General features: G+C 43.8%; 1 protein-coding gene across 5 annotated transcripts in view; it reads left to right on the forward strand.

The window, feature by feature from the left end:
• LOC147024554 (uncharacterized) overlaps positions 1–16,789 on the forward strand; it is a 57,933-nt gene extending 41,144 nt beyond the window's left edge. For 2 of the 5 annotated variants that reach the window (XM_085884578.1, XM_085884582.1), the window contains 5 exons: positions 315–501; positions 1,809–1,889; positions 10,224–10,337; positions 14,323–14,360; positions 14,457–16,789. In XM_085884578.1, the coding sequence (XP_085740704.1) occupies positions 315–501; positions 1,809–1,889; positions 10,224–10,337; positions 14,323–14,360; positions 14,457–14,534 (498 nt within the window). In that variant the 3' untranslated portion in view covers positions 14,535–16,789. The remainder of the gene's footprint in view (positions 1–314; positions 502–1,808; positions 1,890–10,223; positions 10,338–14,322; positions 14,361–14,456) is intronic. The other 3 variants (XM_085884580.1, XM_085884579.1, XM_085884581.1) reach the window with 3 other exon arrangements.
• Positions 16,790–19,709: the final 2,920 nt, after the last annotated feature.

The raw sequence follows: 19,709 nt of genomic DNA on the forward strand, positions 1-19,709 counted from the left end.
ATATGGAGGGCCATTTCCGTAACAGTATTTTAGATATATTGGAAATGTTATTTAATGCCACGAGACAAGTTCAACAAGTAACTGCAGTTTATAAAGTGTTTCCTTCATTTGTAGACATAGTTAATTGAAAATGCCCGAAATAAACAATGCTGTGCTGTTTTTCCATAGTTAATGAAAATGGTAATGGTGTCACATGATTGAAAGACCTTTACAGCCAGAGCTTGGAGGTTTTGATTCATGCTCAATTCTTCTGTCTTGTTGTATAATCTTCCTCAATTTCTGATCCCAACCCCACATTAACCTATTACTTCCAGGTGGCTGTTGCAATGATAAACGACTCGGATTGGGTGGCTGATGGCTATAAAGGTCGAGCGAAAATCAACAAAAATAATGGATCAATGACTCTCCTCGAGGCCCAGCAGTCAAATGCTGGCAACTACTCTGCATATGTCAGCTCATGTGACAAAAGATGGCAAGAGGTCATTGAGCTTCAGGTGAACGGTAAGAAGTTCTGTTACTTCTCCACCACTCCTGTCCTTCCTCCTCTCCCCATGATCTTTTTTTCCTCCATACCACTTTTAAAGCTGTGTATGAAAGTATATAAGTTGATCATCATTCTAACAATAATGTTGTCATACACATAATTTTAGAGTGTCAACAAAGAGTATCAAATATATCGTGCTGATATTAAAGCTTTATTAACAAAAGCTTTGGGGTGAAAGGTCAACCATTTCACGTTCTGGCATGACAATTAAGTTAACGTACTTCTTCCACTTTGCCAAAACCAATGACGTGTAACTACCAGTTGTGTATGAATAAAATTCATCTGTTTTTTTTTTAACTTTGGAGATAAATGGGAAAAATAATAGTAATAAAAAAAAATAGCACTGCGTATTATTGGTTTGACATTGGTGCATTGTGAACACAATACAGGACTTGTTTGATTTATATATGTGAAATGTAGATAGCATTCAGAGATAATACGAACAACTAGATGGTATTCAGAGAATACATACCCTGTGCAGTCTTGAGAAGGACTTGGTGGAGCGAACTGTTTTGTTATTTTAAGGTTTATTTTTTTTTTTCTTTGATTCAATATGGCTGCCAGACCACGTGACCAATGACGTGATCTTTATCAAACCATATTTCTCATGGGTAGTTGATCACTTAGTTAAATTTTGCATTGATCAGTTAAGTGGTTTCACCAAGGATTTTCAAAGATTTTCCCTTGGATCCAATATGGCTGAAAGAACACATGACACATGAGTCATTTTTATTAAAATCCTGTTCAAATTTCAAGTCGTTCGGATGAAAATTGAGGATTTCAGAAATTTGGCTTACGTGGACCTTTTGGCCAATGATGACTTCAAAAATAGTTGGTGGTTGAATTCAGTGACTTGATAAGTAAATTTTGTTCAAATTACAAATCAATCGGATGAAAATCTAGGATTTCAGAAATTTCGCCCATTATGTTGACCTCAAAAATAATTGGTGGTTGGATTCAGTGAGGTAATGTGAAAATGCTGTTCAAATTTCAAGTCAATCGGATGAAAATTGACATTTTAGAAATCAGGCCGATGTTGTCCTGTTGGCCTATGTTGACCTCAAAAATAGTTGGTGGTTGAATTCAGTGACTTGATATGTAAATCTTCAAATTTCTAATCAACCGGATGAAAATTGAGGATTTTTGAAAGTTGCCCGATGTTGACCTTTTGCCTATGTTGACCTCAAAAGTGTGACCGCTATGTCACACGGTCATGTTACATATGGTAAAGTTTCAATTTCCTCTGCTGAACCGTTTTCTACAGACACTCTAAACAAAATGCAAACACGTATGATGTACGACCAGAAAGCAGAGCTGTTGACTCCATGGAGAACCTCACGGGCCGGTATGGGCCATAACTGGTATTTCAATCTTGTCCTTCTCCTGGTCCATCTACTGTGGTGTGCTTGAGGGGAAATTAAGGATTAGATACTTCAGACTCTTCCGTCTGTACGAAACCTGGGGCACATGTTTTGACATTTGTGAATAAGTTTGTATTTTAACCGAGCAAATACCACCCAGAGCTTCGCTGATGGAAATACTGAGAGGGGGCAGAAAAAGAGGGAGTAGAGAGAGAGAGAGAGGGGTCAGGAAGAGTGAGGATGGGCGGGGGAACGAGGAGGGAAGGAGAGAGAGGAGGGTGGGGGAGCAATGAGGGAGGGACAATGAGGAGGGGTGAGAGGAAGGGATGGCAGACATACTGTGGAGCATTATTTACATTTCATGTTGTCTCATCAAAATAATTTTGCATGGAATAACAGTGAAGATGGAAACAAAATAATGTCTGAAATCCATTTTCTACCAGTCATAATATAAATATGGCCTGGAGACAAACACCTCCCGGACACATCCGGAGAAAACCTGCAAAACACATTTGGAGTCAGGCTGTCTGGAGACGAACACTGCCCGGATGCGTTCAGAGAGGAACACCACCCGGACGCGTCCAGAGAGGAACACCGCCCGGACACATCCGGAGATGAACACTGTCCGGACACGTCTGGAGACGAACACGGCCCGGACGCATCCTGAGAAGAACACCGCCAGGACGGGTGCAGAGATGAACACTGCATGGACACGTCTGGAGACGAACACAGCCTGGACGCATCCGGAGCCAAGCCGTCCAGAGACAAACTCCCATCCGGATGCATCTGGAGACGAACACTGCCCAGACACGTCTGGAGATGAACACCACTCGGACACGTCTGGTGATTAACACCACTCGGACACGTCTGGTGATTAACACTGCCCGGACGCGTCCTGAGACAAACACCACCCAGGCCACTTGCTCAAGAAGGAGCAAGAACCACTCGCTCAGGACGATGGAGCACGGATGAACCACTCGCTCAGGATGACGGAGCACAGACAAACCATTCACTCATGATGATGGAGCATGGACGAATCACTCGCTCAGTACAACGGAGCATGGATGAACCACTCGCTCGGGATCATGGAGCATGGATGAACCGCTTGCTCAGGATGACAGAGCACGGACGAACCACTCGCTCAGGATGATGGAGCATGGATGAACCAATTGCTTCAGTTGACGGAGCACAGACGAGTCATTCGCTCAGGATGACGGAGCACGGACGAACCTTTCGCTCAGGATGACGAAGCACGAACCACTCACTGAGGACGATGGAACACAAACCACTCGCTCAGGACGACAGAGCACGAACCACTCGCTCAGGATGACGGAGCATGAACTACTTACTGTGAATGACATTGAGCGGAAAAAGCGTCTGCATTGAGTGAACGACTTGCTCAGAATGATGTAGAGCAGTAGCGCTATCGACTATAGGGTGCTCAGCAAGTGGCTTAAGCACTCAAGCAAGCACTACAATTGAATGGTTGATAGGGAACAGCTGGACAGGATGTGGCTGCAGGGGCTGCTTGCAGCCAATGTTTATGTCTGTAAAGCATTTAATTCAGTGAATCGGGATGCCCTCTGTAGGATTCTTGCTCTTCATGGGGTGCCGCCAAAACTGACCCATCTGATGTCGAAACTATACTCTGGTACTGAGAGTGCTGTGAGATGTGGTGATACCATCTCTGACTTATTTCCAGTTGTTACAGGAGTCTGTCAAGGGGTGTGTACTGGCCTCCACACATTTCAGCACTTGTATGGACTGGATTCTGGGGAGGATGTCAGAGAGATCAAGCTGCGGTACATCGATTGGGAATGTCAAGATCTCTGACCTTGATTTCGCCGATGATGCAGTCATTTTTGCGGATACTTTAGAAACCCTTTTGAGGGTCCTCGAGGTGCTGAATGAGGAGTCGGAGCCGCTGGGATTACGGGTTTCCTGGGTCAAAATTAAGATCCAGGCTTTCAATGACATATTGGATGCTGCTGTCCTGTCTGTGCCTGTTTGTGGTGAGGATGTTGAGGTCGTGGAGAGATTTATTTACCTTGGCAGTGATATTCATGTCTCTGCCGGCTGTGAGTCAGAGATCAATTGACGTCTGGTTCGGGCCTGGGGAGTGATGGATTCACTGGATAATGGAGTGTGACACTGCCGGTACCTGTGTGGGAGGACAAAAGTCCGAGTCTTCAGGTCCTTGGTGCTTCCAGTCTTGCTCTATGGATAGGAGACTTGGACTCTGACCAAGGATCTGAGACGGAGACTTAATTCCTTTGGTACCAGGTCTCTTCGGAGAATCCTTGGCTATCGCTGGTCGGACTTTGTGTCCAACGAGCGGTTGCTGAGACTCAAATGAGATTTGTAACCTGCATAGTCCGTGAGCGTCAGCTGCGGCTGTATTTACATGTGGCTCATTTTCCTGACGCTGATCCTGCTGACCAGATTCTCTCAGCGAGGGAGTCTCATGAGTGGAGGCCAATGGGCCAACTACGTGCCACGTGGTTGCAGCAGGTTAATCGGCACATCAAGGAGATGGGGATGGGCCAGGCATCTGCCTGGGCGATGGCCAGACAGAGGCCCCTGGAGTACCGGTGGAAAGTGAATGCAGCAACGCGCTGCTCTGGTGCATGCTCCCATACCTGACATGACCTCAATGACTGAAGCAGCTGCCACCGATGCGTAAGTTCTGAAACGCAATAAATACGCCGGCCTCAGCCAAACTTATTTATTCGAACCAAATGCCATTGAAACAATGAGTATATGGTCGATCTACATCCAACATCATTAGTGATATCGGTGGAAGGTTCGTTGCATCCATTGACGATATAAGGCAGCTGGCCTGGTTCAAGCAGCGACTAAGCTTAGCCGTCCAGCGGCGAAATGCCATTAGCATTCTGGCTTTGGAGTGGGAAGAACAAAATCCTGCATTAACACCATTTTAAAGTCTGTTTTTTTCAGGGGGGTCTCGGGGTTTATTTCATTTATTTATTATTAAGACTTCAAAAATAAAAAATAAGGATTTGTATATTATGGCCGCCAATTTAGGAACCCTTCAGACTAACCCTTTAGTACCAATTAGAATTACCTTTTCTCTGAAGCAGCACTTTTACTGCGGAGGTTATGCAGGTTTGCTGTTGTTTCCGACTATTTTCTCAACTTGTGAGTTCAACAGGTGACTATGCAGATGAGTTTCTGTGAAGTTGGTGATGGCATGATAGGGGAGCAGAAAACGTTACATAGTCTGCTATTTTGATGTAGGAATGCCCGTTTGCTTTTATAAGCGGGAGGAGGGTGTGAGTAAACATGTGACAACTTTGGAGAGGGGTGGGGGGGGGGGGGTCTGGACTTTAGTGGGAAGGCGGCATAGGTGGGGATTCAAGGCTTGAGTGTGAGGAGGGGATCGCTGCCATAAGGTTGGGAGGGGAAGGGTGAGGACTTGGGGGGGGGGGCAGAGAGAAAAGAGTTGGGAGAGGGAGGCTGAGGCTTTTTCGTTGAGTTGTCAAAATTGTGTGTGTGTGTGTGTGTGTGTGCGCACCACTGCTGAGGTGGGGTCGGGGCGGTCGGGGGGGGGGTGGTTGTGCAATTACCCTACACCTAACGGATAATGTTCTAGTTCCAAACTTAAGCCTCTTTTTGATAAAGACATGGGTAAATGGGAGTATACTTTCACACAAATTCCAAGAATATGAATAAACAATGGACAAACGCACATGGATTTTAGAACAGAACTCTAAACAAACCAATCCAATACATGCTCACTCACAAAAGTTTTGAAGAAGCACAAACACACGAATATTAGATTAAAGTGAGAATCCTAAATCTAGACTTTTAATAAACCCATGCTGACTGCATTTAATTAGTTTCAATGCTTTTCAATTCATTAATAAACCCATGCTTTCTGTTCATCTCCACTCATGCATTCCTCTTTTCCCCCGCTCGTGGAACCAACTTCCACATTCTCTTCAATCTCATTCCTCACTCTCGGTCTTCAAGACAGCTCTTCACCATCATCTCAGATCATTCCCCATCCAAAACCATGATGTTTTCTACCCCCATGAACCCTCCCCAAGCCCACCTCTTTCCAAATTTCCAGTTTTTTTCCTTCCTGAGAATTTGCTTCTGCATTCATCTTGTCCATCCCATACATCCTCTCTACCCCTCATTCCTCCCCACACACATTATTTGTCCAAGTCTCCTTCCATTTTGTCCCTCATCCCTTCTGTTGGTGTGTTTCCCCCCTCTCTTTCTCCTGTTCCTTTAATTCTGCTACGTTCTGATCCATTCTATGTTCTAGCTTCTCCATGAACCTCGACTTTGTAAATTCAAAAAGTCTTGTTTTGTGAAATCGAATTAGCCTTTCGCTAAACTGCTTGTAAAGATATATTTCATTTCCATGCAAAAAGGTTTGGTACAACAGAAGTTATACTTTTCATCGTCCATTTGTCTTGTATTACACTTATTTTTCAGATTCCAAGCAATAATTTTCCAACTTATATTTTGCCCTTTCTCATATTTACTTTTCAGTTCCCATAAACTCAGCAGATCCATCTTTTGCCATGCCATCTCTCTTCCTTCCAATAGGAAGGCAGCAACCTCTTCCCTCTCGAACTATCAGCCATGATCCTTACTGTTCATCCATCCATCCATCCTGCTAAATGGCATACTCTGAACAGAGCATCAGTGCTAGAGAAGCAGTCTCCTGGGCTATTGGGCACAATCCTGGATGGGTCGCTACTCCAACACAAGATACTCGAAGGGCTCAATCATCTCAGCAAGCTGGTACTCAGTTTGCCAGCCTTGGAAGGATGGAAGGATGACAGGCTGAATCAACCCCAGCTAGTGTTAATTCAACGGCCGGCAGGATTTGAACTCAGGACCCGAAGATCCCAACCCCACCACCCTAACCATTAAGTTAACACCAGACAGCAATGATGGATCTCACTATCAGCCATGATCTTTCTTGAACAAACCACACTTCTCTGCTGATCCCAAAATCCAGTCACTGAGTGGGCATCCTCCATCATGCAGTCTTTCCTTTGCACACCTGAACCCCTATCCACCTAAAAGGCTTACATCCACAGCTTGATGGAGTCCTGCTCTCCTCTCTGGACTGGCTCCCCCACCTCACACCTTGCTCAACTTGATGCTGTCAAAACCAAGATTTTCAAAGATCATTGGAATTTCCCGTGATAAAACTGAGTCTATGCTCGATGGGCTTATCACTTTACCATCGCAGGCAGGTCGGTGGTCTCTCTGTCTTCTACTGCCTCCTTTCTGGTCTTATACCCTCTGTTCATTCCGTGCTTTGTCCCCCCCCCCCCACCACTTTGCTGCAGGGTGCACACGGTCCACTATCATTCCCCTTCCAGTGAAACTTCCAAAATCCAGACTCGCTGCTCACCTCCACTCCTTCGTTCCTCGTCCAGGAGCCCAGAAGGTTTATTCAAGTGAAAAGCACCGGAACGTTTGACCTCATGGGCTGATGGGGTCATCCATCCACATCACAAAAATGCATTGCTGCCGGGTCTGACCCGTGGCTTTCCCCCCGAAATCACTCAATTAGTGACGACATTACCGATAAACCTATTTTGCTCAATATCTGGAAAAAATATGCATGATAATATAACGAATAAAGTGTCTACACCTATGTTTTCATGGTCAATCATTACACTGACACCCACATTATTGCTATAAAATATATAGTTTACTGTGTAAATGTTTAGTTCACTCAATCAGTTAGAAACGCCATTGCAGAAAAACCCATTTTCATTAATATCTGAAAAACACTGCATGATAATATCACAAATAAGGTGTCTTGTTATCACAATATCACAAAATACCCATGTTTCTATGGTGAAATATTACAATGCCAATTCTAGTGCTTAAAAATGTCGAGTTCACCCTGAAAGTTATGCTGACTGAAAGTTATATGACTGCTATGCTGACTGATTCCAATGAAAAGATTGAAGAAATCAGGTGTGCTGCCATAGCGTTACGGACAGAAATTCTTGCAATCCCCCAATCAAAGACCCCATCACCCACTTCAGTTCACACCCTGAAGGAAAATTCCCCAAGTATCCCCGATCTGACTCTCCTGTTCTTCCGTACTCTCATCGGTGGGTTGCAATCAGAAATTGGTGTAAATAACTCCAATAGGGATGTGATCGACAAAAAGCATTAGCTGGTGCATTGGATGCTGTGTTCAACTGTACCAGAGGAAGAGTTAGGCCTTGGAAGCATCAAGCCCTTGGGCTTGGGTTGGGAACACTGACAGGGTCGAAAACAGTGTTGACCACCTTGAACCGCTTTGGTCATTGTATCAGCTACGATGAAGTGAAGCGGCACCGAGACTGAAATGGCCTACACCTGCACTGACTTGGAACAGGAAACTCCTGCTGGTCTCCATCTGCGCGATGGATTGGGAACAGGTAGTAATAATAATAATAATAATAATAATAATAATAATAATAATAATAATAATACAAATACACGTTTGTGGTGAAAATGTTGTGTTATTACCTTTTTGTATTTTTCAGCATTAGCCTGGGATAACTACGATGTTAACACGGTGATACTAAATGGCAAGAACTGTTTTTATTCAATATTAATAATTACGAATTAGTGGTTAGAATATTAATGGTAGATAGAATAAAAATGGTAGATGATGATATTTATTCTTCTTTTTCAGCATTAGCCTGGGATAACTACGATGTAAACATGGATACACCAAATGGCAAGAATACTCTGCATTCAACAGGAGGGATATGTTGCCAAAATCAACTTCCATCCGAACCACGACCAGAAGAAATAGACTAGTATCACTGAAGCACTAATCGGCCTTCATGCCTTGACTGGTTGTGATTTCACATCGTGTTTATACAGAAAGGGCAAAGTGAAGCTTCCAGTGGATGGAGTCAGATGCAGCTCATGTGATGGCATTGCGATCTCTAACAGCTGAGGAGGTAGACGTCCAAGCGGTTACATCCTTTGTCTGCATGCTGTATGGCTTCAAAACCTCTGACATTAATGAAGCCAGATACAAGGCGTCCATGCGAATGGGTGGTGGTGACGAAAAGGAGCCCCTTGCCAGAATAAAGAAGATAAACTGTGCCTCTCTTCCCCCATGCGCCAAGACACTTGGTAATCGTATGAAAAGGGCGCACTATGTGGCAAGAATCTAGAAGAGAGCTGATCAAACAGATCCAACTGGTGGGGCGAGTGCGACAGACTATGGATGGAAGTTGTCTCAAAACTGCTTTGAATCAGACTGGTATCTAGGAAGTTCAGTTCCAGAGTCCCTCACAGGCCCACATGAGGATGATGGGGATGGCGTGGAAGATAATTCAGTAGATGAGGAAGAGTCAGATAATGCTTGGAGTGAGGACAGTGATGAGAGTGACGAAAGTGATAGAGAAGACTTGTAATGCCAAGAGGATATCAAGTTAATTATGTGAACTGCACATTTGCAAGTTTTCCATATATCGTTGAAAGGTAATGGCGTCGCTTAATGAGCGGGCGGGCTACACATTTACATGGTAAACTACACATTTCCCAGTAATAACACAGGTGTCAGGGTAATGATTGACCATAAAAATATCGGTATAGACACCTTATTTGTGATATTATCACGCACAGTTTTTCAGATAGTGAGGTTTCGGTAATGGGGTCATTAATTTAGTGGATGAATCGTGCATTTACGTGGTGAACTATACATTTTCTAGCAATATGCATAGCATAGGTATGGGCACCTTATTCGTGATATTATCATGCATAGTTTGCTAGATATTGAGGAAATTAGGTTTTTCGGTAATGGCGTCACTAATTGAGTGATTTCGGGGAGAAAGCCATGGGTCAGACCCCGCAGGAATGCATTTTTGTGATGTCGGTGGATGACCCCATCAGCCCATGAGGTCAAACGTTCCGGCGCTTTTCACTTGAATAAACCTTCTGGGCTTCTGGACTATCCTCTGGTTTTTTGCCCGTGGAATCAACTTCGGCATTCTCTTCAATCGCATTCTTCCCTCCAAGGTTTCAAGACAGCTGTTCCCCAGCATCTCTGCAGATCACCACCCATCCTAAACCATGACCATTTCTATCCCCATTAACTCTCCCCAAATTAACCATCCTCTTTCCCACTTTCCTGTTTTTTCCTTCCTTAGAGCGTGTCCATCTTGTCCACCACATGTGTTCTCTCACCACTCCAAGTCGCCCTCCATATTTTGTCCCTCTTCCCCTCTGTGGGTGTGTTTCCACCCTTTCCACTGTTCCTTTTGTTCTGTTACATCCTGATCCGTTCTCTGTTCTTGCTCCTCCACAAGCCTCGACATCGTATACAAAAGCTCTCATTGGAGGGCTTGTAGGTGGTGTGATCGTACTCCTACTTTTGCTGCTGGTGCTGATTGGGTGCATCTACTACCATCGTCAGAAGAAAGGTGAAAACTTACATATTTCCAAATGCCAAACGACAATACAGCAACAGCCAAATTTGGAGGTGCTAACACCTTTAGAGATGTTAATTCTGTGATAAATAACACCACTGTTCCAAATATTATACAGGGTGAGTGAAAAGTAGCTCCCGATTTCTGTTTTTTCGGCTGTCAGATTCTTTCTGGGAAGTCATGGTGTTAATAATTGTGTTGCAGATTATTAATTTTCGTAATTTATTTATTTTTGATTTTGGTGGTCAGATGAGGCTTGTTTTAAGCTTAATTGCACAATTAACAGACAATTGTGTCTACTGGGCTGCGAATAACCCAAGAGTGACAGTTGAGAAGGAGGTAAATTTACCTGGAGTGACAGTTTGGGCAGCCATATCTCCATTAGGGATAATTGGACCCTTTTTCTTTGAGGGATCTGTCACTGCAGAAATTTACCTGGATATGCTGCAAACCTTCTTTTGGCCCAGGGTACAAGATCAGGACTGTTATTTCCAGCATGATGGAGCTCCATCTCATTATGGACGTTATGTTCGTCAGTGGCTTGATGAAAACTTTCCCAGAAAGTGGATCGGCTGCCGCGGTCCGATTGAGTGGCCGGCACGCTCCCCAGACCTTACACCTCCAGATTTCTTTATTTGGGGGCTCATGAAAGACCTTGTTTATCGTGAAAAGCTTCGTACCATTCAGGAATCGAAGATCAAATCACTGCAAAGTTTGAGGAAATTGATATCGAACTCTGCAGACGTGTGTGCCGCTCTGTGCCTGCTCGGCTGCAATTTGCATCGATCACGAGGGAGGGCACTTTGAAAATTGCAAGTAAAACAGCTTGGTTCAGTTCCATAATCATTTTTTCTTGAATAAATGGTTAGGTAAACATGTCATTCATTTATTTCTACCTTCTTGTACACTGTAATACAAATGGCAAACAAACAATCAACTGACAGAAATGGGGCACTACTTCTGACTCACCCTGTATGCTGTCCCGATATGCTGCTGTCCCGACAATCAATATGCTGTCCCCATCCTCAAAAAAGTGGGGTGGGGGGACATGTCCACCCCACCTCCGTCCCCCACCGATGGAGACCCATGGTCCCAGCTATAAATTGTCATTCAGGTATTCCTCATGCAAGGTGAGGCATCATCAGCATGTGTGCCATCAATCGGATGCATGTTAACCTGGGCGTCCCATCTACGAGCACGAGTTACTGGATGTTAAAGATCCCACACTGTCCTGTGAGAAGATTAGTCAAGCTAGTGCCAGTATACAGAACAAATTCCAAATTCCTACTGTAATCTACAGGGAGCACTACATCAGCGGCACAGCCGTGCTCCCAGCAAATGATGCAACTCACAGCCATACGAAAGAAGAAGGTGATAATAGGTGTCTGAAAGCTCATAAAATCTTGTGATTTCATTTCAAGCGGTCAATGAAAATATCTTGCACTTGTGACATGTCACCATTGTGAAAACAAGAGCTATTTGTGGACTTCTTCGTTGGGGAATGATGTAATACACAGCCAACTTTGAAGCTTCTGGAGTTGTAAATGTTTCTGTGGTATTGTCTAAAGATAGGCTAGTTTTCACTTATGTTCACCATTCCCCTTCTATTGGGGTTCGCATAATCCTTGAAACTTCTGGAAAAATGACAAAGTCAGCCCCCGCCCCCCCACCCTCGTCAGAATTGTTAATTCCCCACCCCTCCTCACTCTCCCTACCTCCTCTCTCTTTCCCCCTCCACCTCTTCACTCTCCCACCTCTTTTTCTTACCCATCTTAGTATTCCCATCAGCGAAGCGACGGGTGGTATTTGCTCGTAAATAAATAAAGCACACCAATATAACGAAAACACATGTAAAACAGGAAATAAAATCGAATCAAAATGGCTACAAGTGTACAATAAAGAGTGCCAGGCGAGATCTTTTGAAAGATGAGTGGGCCCGTTGGTCTAATGGACCAATTCTTCATTGGTCTTCACAGCCTTGTTGCATACCTGCCTGCTGTACTGCTTGAGCATTAGCTTGCCTTTCAAGCCTGGTGTTGGCTTAGTGGTTAGGGTGGCGGCTTGGGATCCTAGGGTCCTGAGTTCAAGCCCCGTTGGGCCGCTGAATTAACACACCAGGAGGTTGACTCAGCCTGTCATCCTTCCGAGGTCGGCGAAACGAGTACCAGTGCACTGGTAATGGGGACACTGCATCAGCGGCATAGCCGCGTCCAAACCAATTGATGCAACCAGCAGCCACAGGCTGAGAGAGAGAGAGAGAGAGAGAGAGAGAGAGAGAGAGAGAGAGAGAGAGAGAGAGAGAGAGAGAGAGAGAGAGAGAGAGAGAGAGAGAGAGAGAGAGAGAGAGAGAGAGAGAGAGAGAGAGAGAGAGAGAGAGAGAGAGAGAGAGAGAGAGAGAGAGAGAGAGAGAGAGAGAGAGAGAGAGAGAGAGAGAGAGAGAGAGAGAGAGAGAGAGAGAGAGAGAGAGAGAGAGAGAGAGAGAGAGAGAGAGAGAGAGAGAGAGAGAGAGAGAGAGAGAGAGAGAGAGAATGCCTTTCACTAAGCCCAGATGTGCTTGCAGCCTGTACGGGGATTACATTATACTAGCGATACCCGTGCACATGCACGGGATAGCAGTACAACATAGCTGGTAGCAGACGATAGACCGTACACGGGGAATGACAAAAATACGCATTGTGCAAAATGCAAGTGGTACGATGGAACGCCAAGACTTCCCAAACATTGTCGGCATGTCCGCTAAGTGCCACAGCAATTTCATAGGGATCGTGTAACGGCGAGCCGAGTTTTTAGTGTGCAAGCTTGGTATTATAATAGAGATGTTCGTTATTATTAATGTGTGCATGGCATTATGAAAGCAGGAGATTACCGAGGCATTTTGGAGCACAATGTTTAACCCAGTATGAGAAAGCTGTCTCTATCGAAGGTCATGGGTCTTGCAGCAGGACAATGACCCCAAACAAACTTCAAAAAGCACCCAGGAATCATTCGAGACAAAATGCTGGACTGTTCTGAAGTGGCCAGCAATGAGTCCAGATCTAAACCCGTTGAACACCTGTGGGGAGATCTGAAAACAGCAGTTGGGAGAAGGCACTCTTCAAATCTGGGAGAACTGGAGCAGTTTGCATAAGAAGAGTGGGCCAAACTGCCAGTAGAGAGATGTAGGAAGCTCATTTATGGCTTTCGGAAGTGCTTAACTGTAGTTATTTTGTCCAAAGGATGTGCTACCAAATACAAAGTCGAGGGTGTCAATAATTTTGTCAATGCCATTTCTTTTTATTTTCTGATTTTAATGGATATATTAAGTTCTGAATCAAAAACAAAGGTTCTGTAATATTAACTGTGAAATAAAGAATTGTGGAGACAAAATACTTTTATCAATTTCAACTTCTTTTTGGAGAAAATTGTGAGCTAGTTGAAGAAAGTGCAAGGGTGCCAATATTTTTGGCCATGACTGTACATGATGCAAGTGCTTACGGAAACTTCTGTATCAGCAAGAAGTAGCTACTTCATCTGTGCAGTGCCGATTGTAAAGGGAAAGGAAACATATAATTTGAAGAATGTCAAAGCTTTGCTATTTTAATTCCTTGTCACTGAAGCACGTCGACGACCATGCTTGGCTCATGAAGGAGTCCGTTCACAAGGCCAGATGCATGTTCTGTGAGAAGATATTCCATGTTGGGAATATGCGGAAAAGTGCACTTCAGAGTCACACGAGAGATGCAAAGTACCAGAGCATGATGTCACATGTGATTGTAAATGACCGATCGAACTCCCGTATTACGGAATTATTTGGCTCCAGGACAGGTGTTTATATGTTAGAAAACAAACAAAGTTCTATTCCTATTCTTGTGGTTTATTCCAATGTCACTTGTTGCATAAAACATTTGCATTAAAAGTCCTGGAAAACTGGAAATGTGGTGCTCAATGGCTGTGCAAACCATGTCTAACCATGTTGTCAATTTCGTTTTTTCTGCTTTAGGAGAAAATGAATTGACTAACAGCAACCTGGAAAGCTCGGTGAGCAATATGACCATTTCTGCCTTCTTTATCCACACAATTCCTAATGCTTCCATCCCTAACTTGTCCATTCTCTTTCTTTCTTACATGCTGCAGAGTGAGATTCATGATTTTGGAGTCGTGAAAACGGAACATGAAGGAAGTGTTAAAATCCGGACTCTCACCTTTGTATGAAATTCTCTTACAGATAAAATTCAAATAGATATTCTCTTACAGATAAAGAAGCTCTCACCTTTGTTAAATTACTTTTCCTTCTTTTTCATCCCTCTTCCTTTTTTTTTTTTCACTGACCATTTACACAATTCTCTCAATCAAGTCATTCTTTCATTCATGTACAACGCTCGGCTTGTGGGCTGCTTAGATTTGGTGGTGTAGCTGCATTGCCTCCTGTATGTTATGGCAAGAATTTAGGATGTTAGCATTTTGCCAGGGGCTAGACATATGAGCCTATTCAACAAGGCACTGGTGATTTGTACCGTCCACCAGAAGCAAAATGCTGGTAGACAGGACCCCAGATTAACATGCTATCGGAGGGAGCATGCATTAGTAAATGCAACCTTCTCCCTGCGAGAAGCAGGAGGGTGACATTTTATGGTTGGATCATAAATCAAACCCAGACAAGACATAAAGGCGATTATTATTCCTCTGAGCTCTTCAGATCTTCACCAAAATCAAATCAATTCATCGACGTCACACACCCAACATGTACACCAAGTTTCGGCTGAATCCATCCATAACTTTTTGAGATATCCTACTCATCGACAAACAGGGGTGAAAACAACCTCAATCCTCTGTTCACCTTCAGAGGTGGAGGTAATGAGGAGGTTCCTTATTTTTTTTGAAGTATAGTTGTGAGAGTTTAAAATTTGTTATTGTCATTTTACTGCCATCTCTCTGCATATTATATATATATATATATATATATATATATATATATATATATATATATATATATATATATATATATATATATATATATATATATATGAGTGCATGCCCGGAGGTGCGTGGCCGTACGTGCAAAAAAAAAAAAAATTCAAACCGTGTGCCAGAAACAACCGCACAGGCCGTTCCTTCACTCTCACGTGCCCGTACCCGTTTCTTCTGCACGGCGCCTTGCCTCGCGTCCAGTGTTGTCTGCCAAGCGAGCAGTTCGTTCTTCATCTGTTTCAGCTGCACGACGCCTTGCCTCGCGTTCAATGTTGTCTGCCAAGCGGGCAGTTCGTTCTTCATCCGTTTCAGCTGCACGATGCCTTGCCTCACGTTCAGTGTTGTCTGCCAAGCAAGCAGTTCGTTCTTCATCCGTTTGAGCTGCACGACGCCTTGTCATGCGCGTTGCATCGCGTGTCAAGCGAGCAGCTCGTGCTTCGTCAGATTCCATTGCGCGTGTACGACGCGCAGCTTCGTTCCTTCGCTGTCGTAAACGACGATTGGATTGGGGCATTGTGTTTAAAAAAATCGAGAAAGTACAGAAATCGAGAAAGAAAGGATACAGTAAGTCGATAAATCAAGAAAAAAAATCGAGAAAGAATACAGTAATCATCACTGATTGGATTGGGGTATTGGGTTTAAGAAAATCGAGAAAGAAATCGAGAAAGAAATCGAGAAAGAAAGAATACAGTAAGTCGATAAATCAAGAAAAAAATCGAGAAAGAATACAGTAATCGTCACTGACTGGATTGGGGTATTGGATTTCAGAAAATCGAGAAAGAAAGAATACAGTAAGTCGATAAATCAAGAAAAAAAATCGAGAAAGAATACAGTAATCATCACTGATTGGATTGGGGTATTGGGTTTAAGAAAATCGAGAAAGAAATCGAGAAAGAAATCGAGAAAGAAAGAATACAGTAAGTCGATAAATCAAGAAAAAAATCGAGAAAGAATACAGTAATCGTCACTGACTGGATTGGGGTATTGGATTTCAGAAAATCGAGAAAGAAAGAATACAGTAAGTCGATAAATCAAGAAAAAAAATCGAGAAAGAATACAGTAATCATCACTGACTGGATTGAGGTATTGGGTTTAAGAAAATCGAGAAAGAAATCGAGAAAGAAAGAATCGAGAAAGAAAGAATACAGTAATCGTCACTCTCCGTGAAGTGAAGTCCTCTCCGGAAGTGAAGTCCTCACTGTCCGGAAGTTCGCATATGGCAGTTACAATTATTCGCAATTTATTCTTAATGGCTAATTATTCAATGAGCGCCAACGTATTTTGCCTTTTCCCAATGTCATCGCAAGGAAAAACACAAAGAGAAGAGGAAAGAGGAGAAAAAAAAAAACGTGCAAAAAATAATTTACTTCCTGCTTCGAAGCATACCAGCTAACTCTGATGTTACCCAAATTTATACACCGTCTAATATGAAAACGATCATAACTTGGGGCATTGTGTTTATCTATAAATGCGCATAAGAAATCGAGAAATTATTAGAATACACGAAGTCATCACTCTCCGGAAGCCCGTACGTTGTAACCTGTAATGGGGAACGCGGCTGAGCTTCCCTTCCCCATCGGCCACGCCCACGCAACAACGTGTCTTGTCAATGGTTTGGTAAATAAATGGCCATAACTTGGGAAGCACTTGTCCGATTATTATCAAACCTTGAAAAGGCACATCCTCAGAACCCCAGCAATATAGCTGGCAAGTTTCAATTAGATCGGACCAGTGGTTGTCGAAAAACAGCGGTCACAAACACACACACACACACACACACACACACACACACACACACACACACACACACACACACACACACACAGACACACACACACACACACACTTTCTGGTCAAGGGCTGAAGACAAATGCCGATCTGCGTCGGTAGACAGGTAGAAGTACAGAGTTTATAGAACATGATAATCCGCACAGTGTTCAAGTATATACGGGAAATCATTGCCGTTCGCGGAGGTTACATTCTTGAAAATCCCCATGAACCGCAAATCTGCAAACTTTGAGAGTAAAAGGGGGAAAATCAGGTTAGGGACTTCAACTTAAAAAATTGTGTAAACTATGCCCTTAATTAACATGTTTGTGCATTGTTTTGTGCTATTTATTTTCATGAATAAAAGAGTTATAAAGAGCATAAAATAAAGTTTATTGTTATTATTCCATATGGAGTCTGAGGCTGCTGGTTGCATCATTTGTGGGGGTGCAGCTGTGCTACTGGTGCAGTGCCCCCTGTTTCCAGGAGGCTCATACTCATTTTGCCAACCTCAGATGGATGACAGGCTGTCAACCCACCTGGTGATATTTAACAGAGTGATATTTGGTTGACCATGGGGTCAAGGTGCACATCCCAAGCTGTTTAAATGTTTTGATTTTTTTTTTTATCCCTTTTTTGTATAAAAAAGGCACCTTCAAAAAGGCAAATATGCCCAAATTCAGGACTGCATACCGTTGAAGTCATGGGGACTCACTCCAATGGAGTGGTCCAATTGTATTTCCATGCATTCGAGTTTAGGATGTGTACATTTGTTTGACCATGTACTTCAGTCTTTGGGCGGAGGGGCATGTGTTTGCCAACGGGACAGTCTTCCTGGACTGTGTACTTTGGCAATGGGGTCAAGGTGCACATCCCATGGTGTTTTAATGTTTTTTTTTACCTTATTTTTGTTTAAAAATTCACCTTCAAAAGAGGCAAGCAAGCCTGAAGTCCTGATAGATGGCTTCGTTTGATGTTTAACTGATGTTGACCATGTAATCATTGTCTGTTTGACAGAGTCGCCGGGCCGAGACCTCCAGATTGGAGGTGACACTTTGGTGTAGGATTATATCCAATGGAGATCAGGGAAGTGTTCGTCACAGTCCACATGTTTCGATTTACCTGCCGATCGCATCATGTGCCTTCTGGTTGAATGGTTTGCATTAGCAGGAGCAATCGCCTGGGTGGCAGAAGGATAGATGTTCTTTATGGATTTTGCGGTTTTACCGTGTTAGACCTAATCCACGGTGATGCTCACCATAACAGTCAGGAGGTGCGTCTGATGTTTATACATATACTGGTGTGGTGTACTTACACATTATGTAAGCATACAAACCGTATTTCCCCATTGTCCCGGGTCACTACCCTGCATTTTATATTTCTTTTCTTTTTTTTCATTTATTGATATTTTCATTTACGGATGCTTTCCAATGGTTCTGTAACTTTTCCAGGTGTATCGGCTTCGATGTCCATTGGCACACAAAATTAACGTTCTATGGCATATTCCTATGGTATCTGAGGCCATCTCCACTCATGGCTCGCAGACTTCCTCTCCTGTCGCTGCCAACGTGTGGTCCCAAATGGAGTTCTTTCATCCCCTCTTCCTGTCCAGGCTGGAGTTCCTAAAGGTAGCGTTCTGGGACCTGCTCTTTTTCTGCTTTAATTCAATGGTCTTTCCGACTCCCTGGAAAATCCTCTTTATCTCTTTGCAGATGACTCCACCCTGTGTCATACCATCTCTCATCCCTCAGACCGGCAAACCGCAACATCTTCGCTCTCTGAATATCTGGATAAAATCACAAACTGGTCCAACACATGGAACATGTCTTTCAATCCTGACAAATCTCACTCTCACTATGTCTCTCCGAAAGGACCGTTTGAACAATCCACCCCCGCCCCGACCAATCTACTTTCTCAACAATCCTCTGGAAGAAGTCCTTTCATTCAATCTTCTGGGTCTCACGATCTGCCATGATCTTTTCTGGGAAAGCCACATTTCCAAGTTGGACTCCAAAGCCAGTCACCGACTGGGAATCCGCCATCATGCAAAGTCATTCCTCTGCCCACCTGAGCTTCTGACCACACACAAAGCTTTCATCCGCAGCCTGATGGAATACTGCTCTCTCCTCTTGGCTGGTGCTCCTGCATCTCCCCTTTCTCGGCTTCAAGTTGTGGAAACCAAGGCATTTAGGATCATTGGTATCTCCTGTGATGAGGCTGAGACTTTCGACCTCCCACTCTCTCAGGATTTGCACTCCGGCCGCCGTAAAACCCTTTATTCCGCAAAACATTCCAGAAGCATAAAAATATCTGAAAACCCACTCCGTGGGAGTACCTCCTATGCAGTTTCCATTCGCAGGGCTGCTTACCGGATGATGGGATTGGGGCAAAGCCATCGGGACCCCCAATCGTTTATGAGAGGAGAGAAACCACAATGTAACATTCCCGGGTCAGATTGTTGGAGAGTGTGTCCAGGTGGTGCTGTGGTGTCATCCACCAGATGGTGGTCTCCTTGGGTTAACCTGAGGCGGTCCCTTCGGGTGGGTGCCTGGAATGTCCTATCCCTAAGAGAGGATGATCACCTGTCTCTGTTATCATCTTAGCTCAAGCTGTTAGGCATTGGTGTTGCAGCACTCTCTGAGGTTCGGAGAC

Source organism: Eptatretus burgeri, chromosome 6, assembly GCF_056783735.1.
Source record: "Eptatretus burgeri isolate ZD-2024b chromosome 6, Ebu_testis_v1, whole genome shotgun sequence".
In the NCBI taxonomy this organism is placed as follows: Eukaryota; Metazoa; Chordata; class Myxini; order Myxiniformes; family Myxinidae; genus Eptatretus; species Eptatretus burgeri.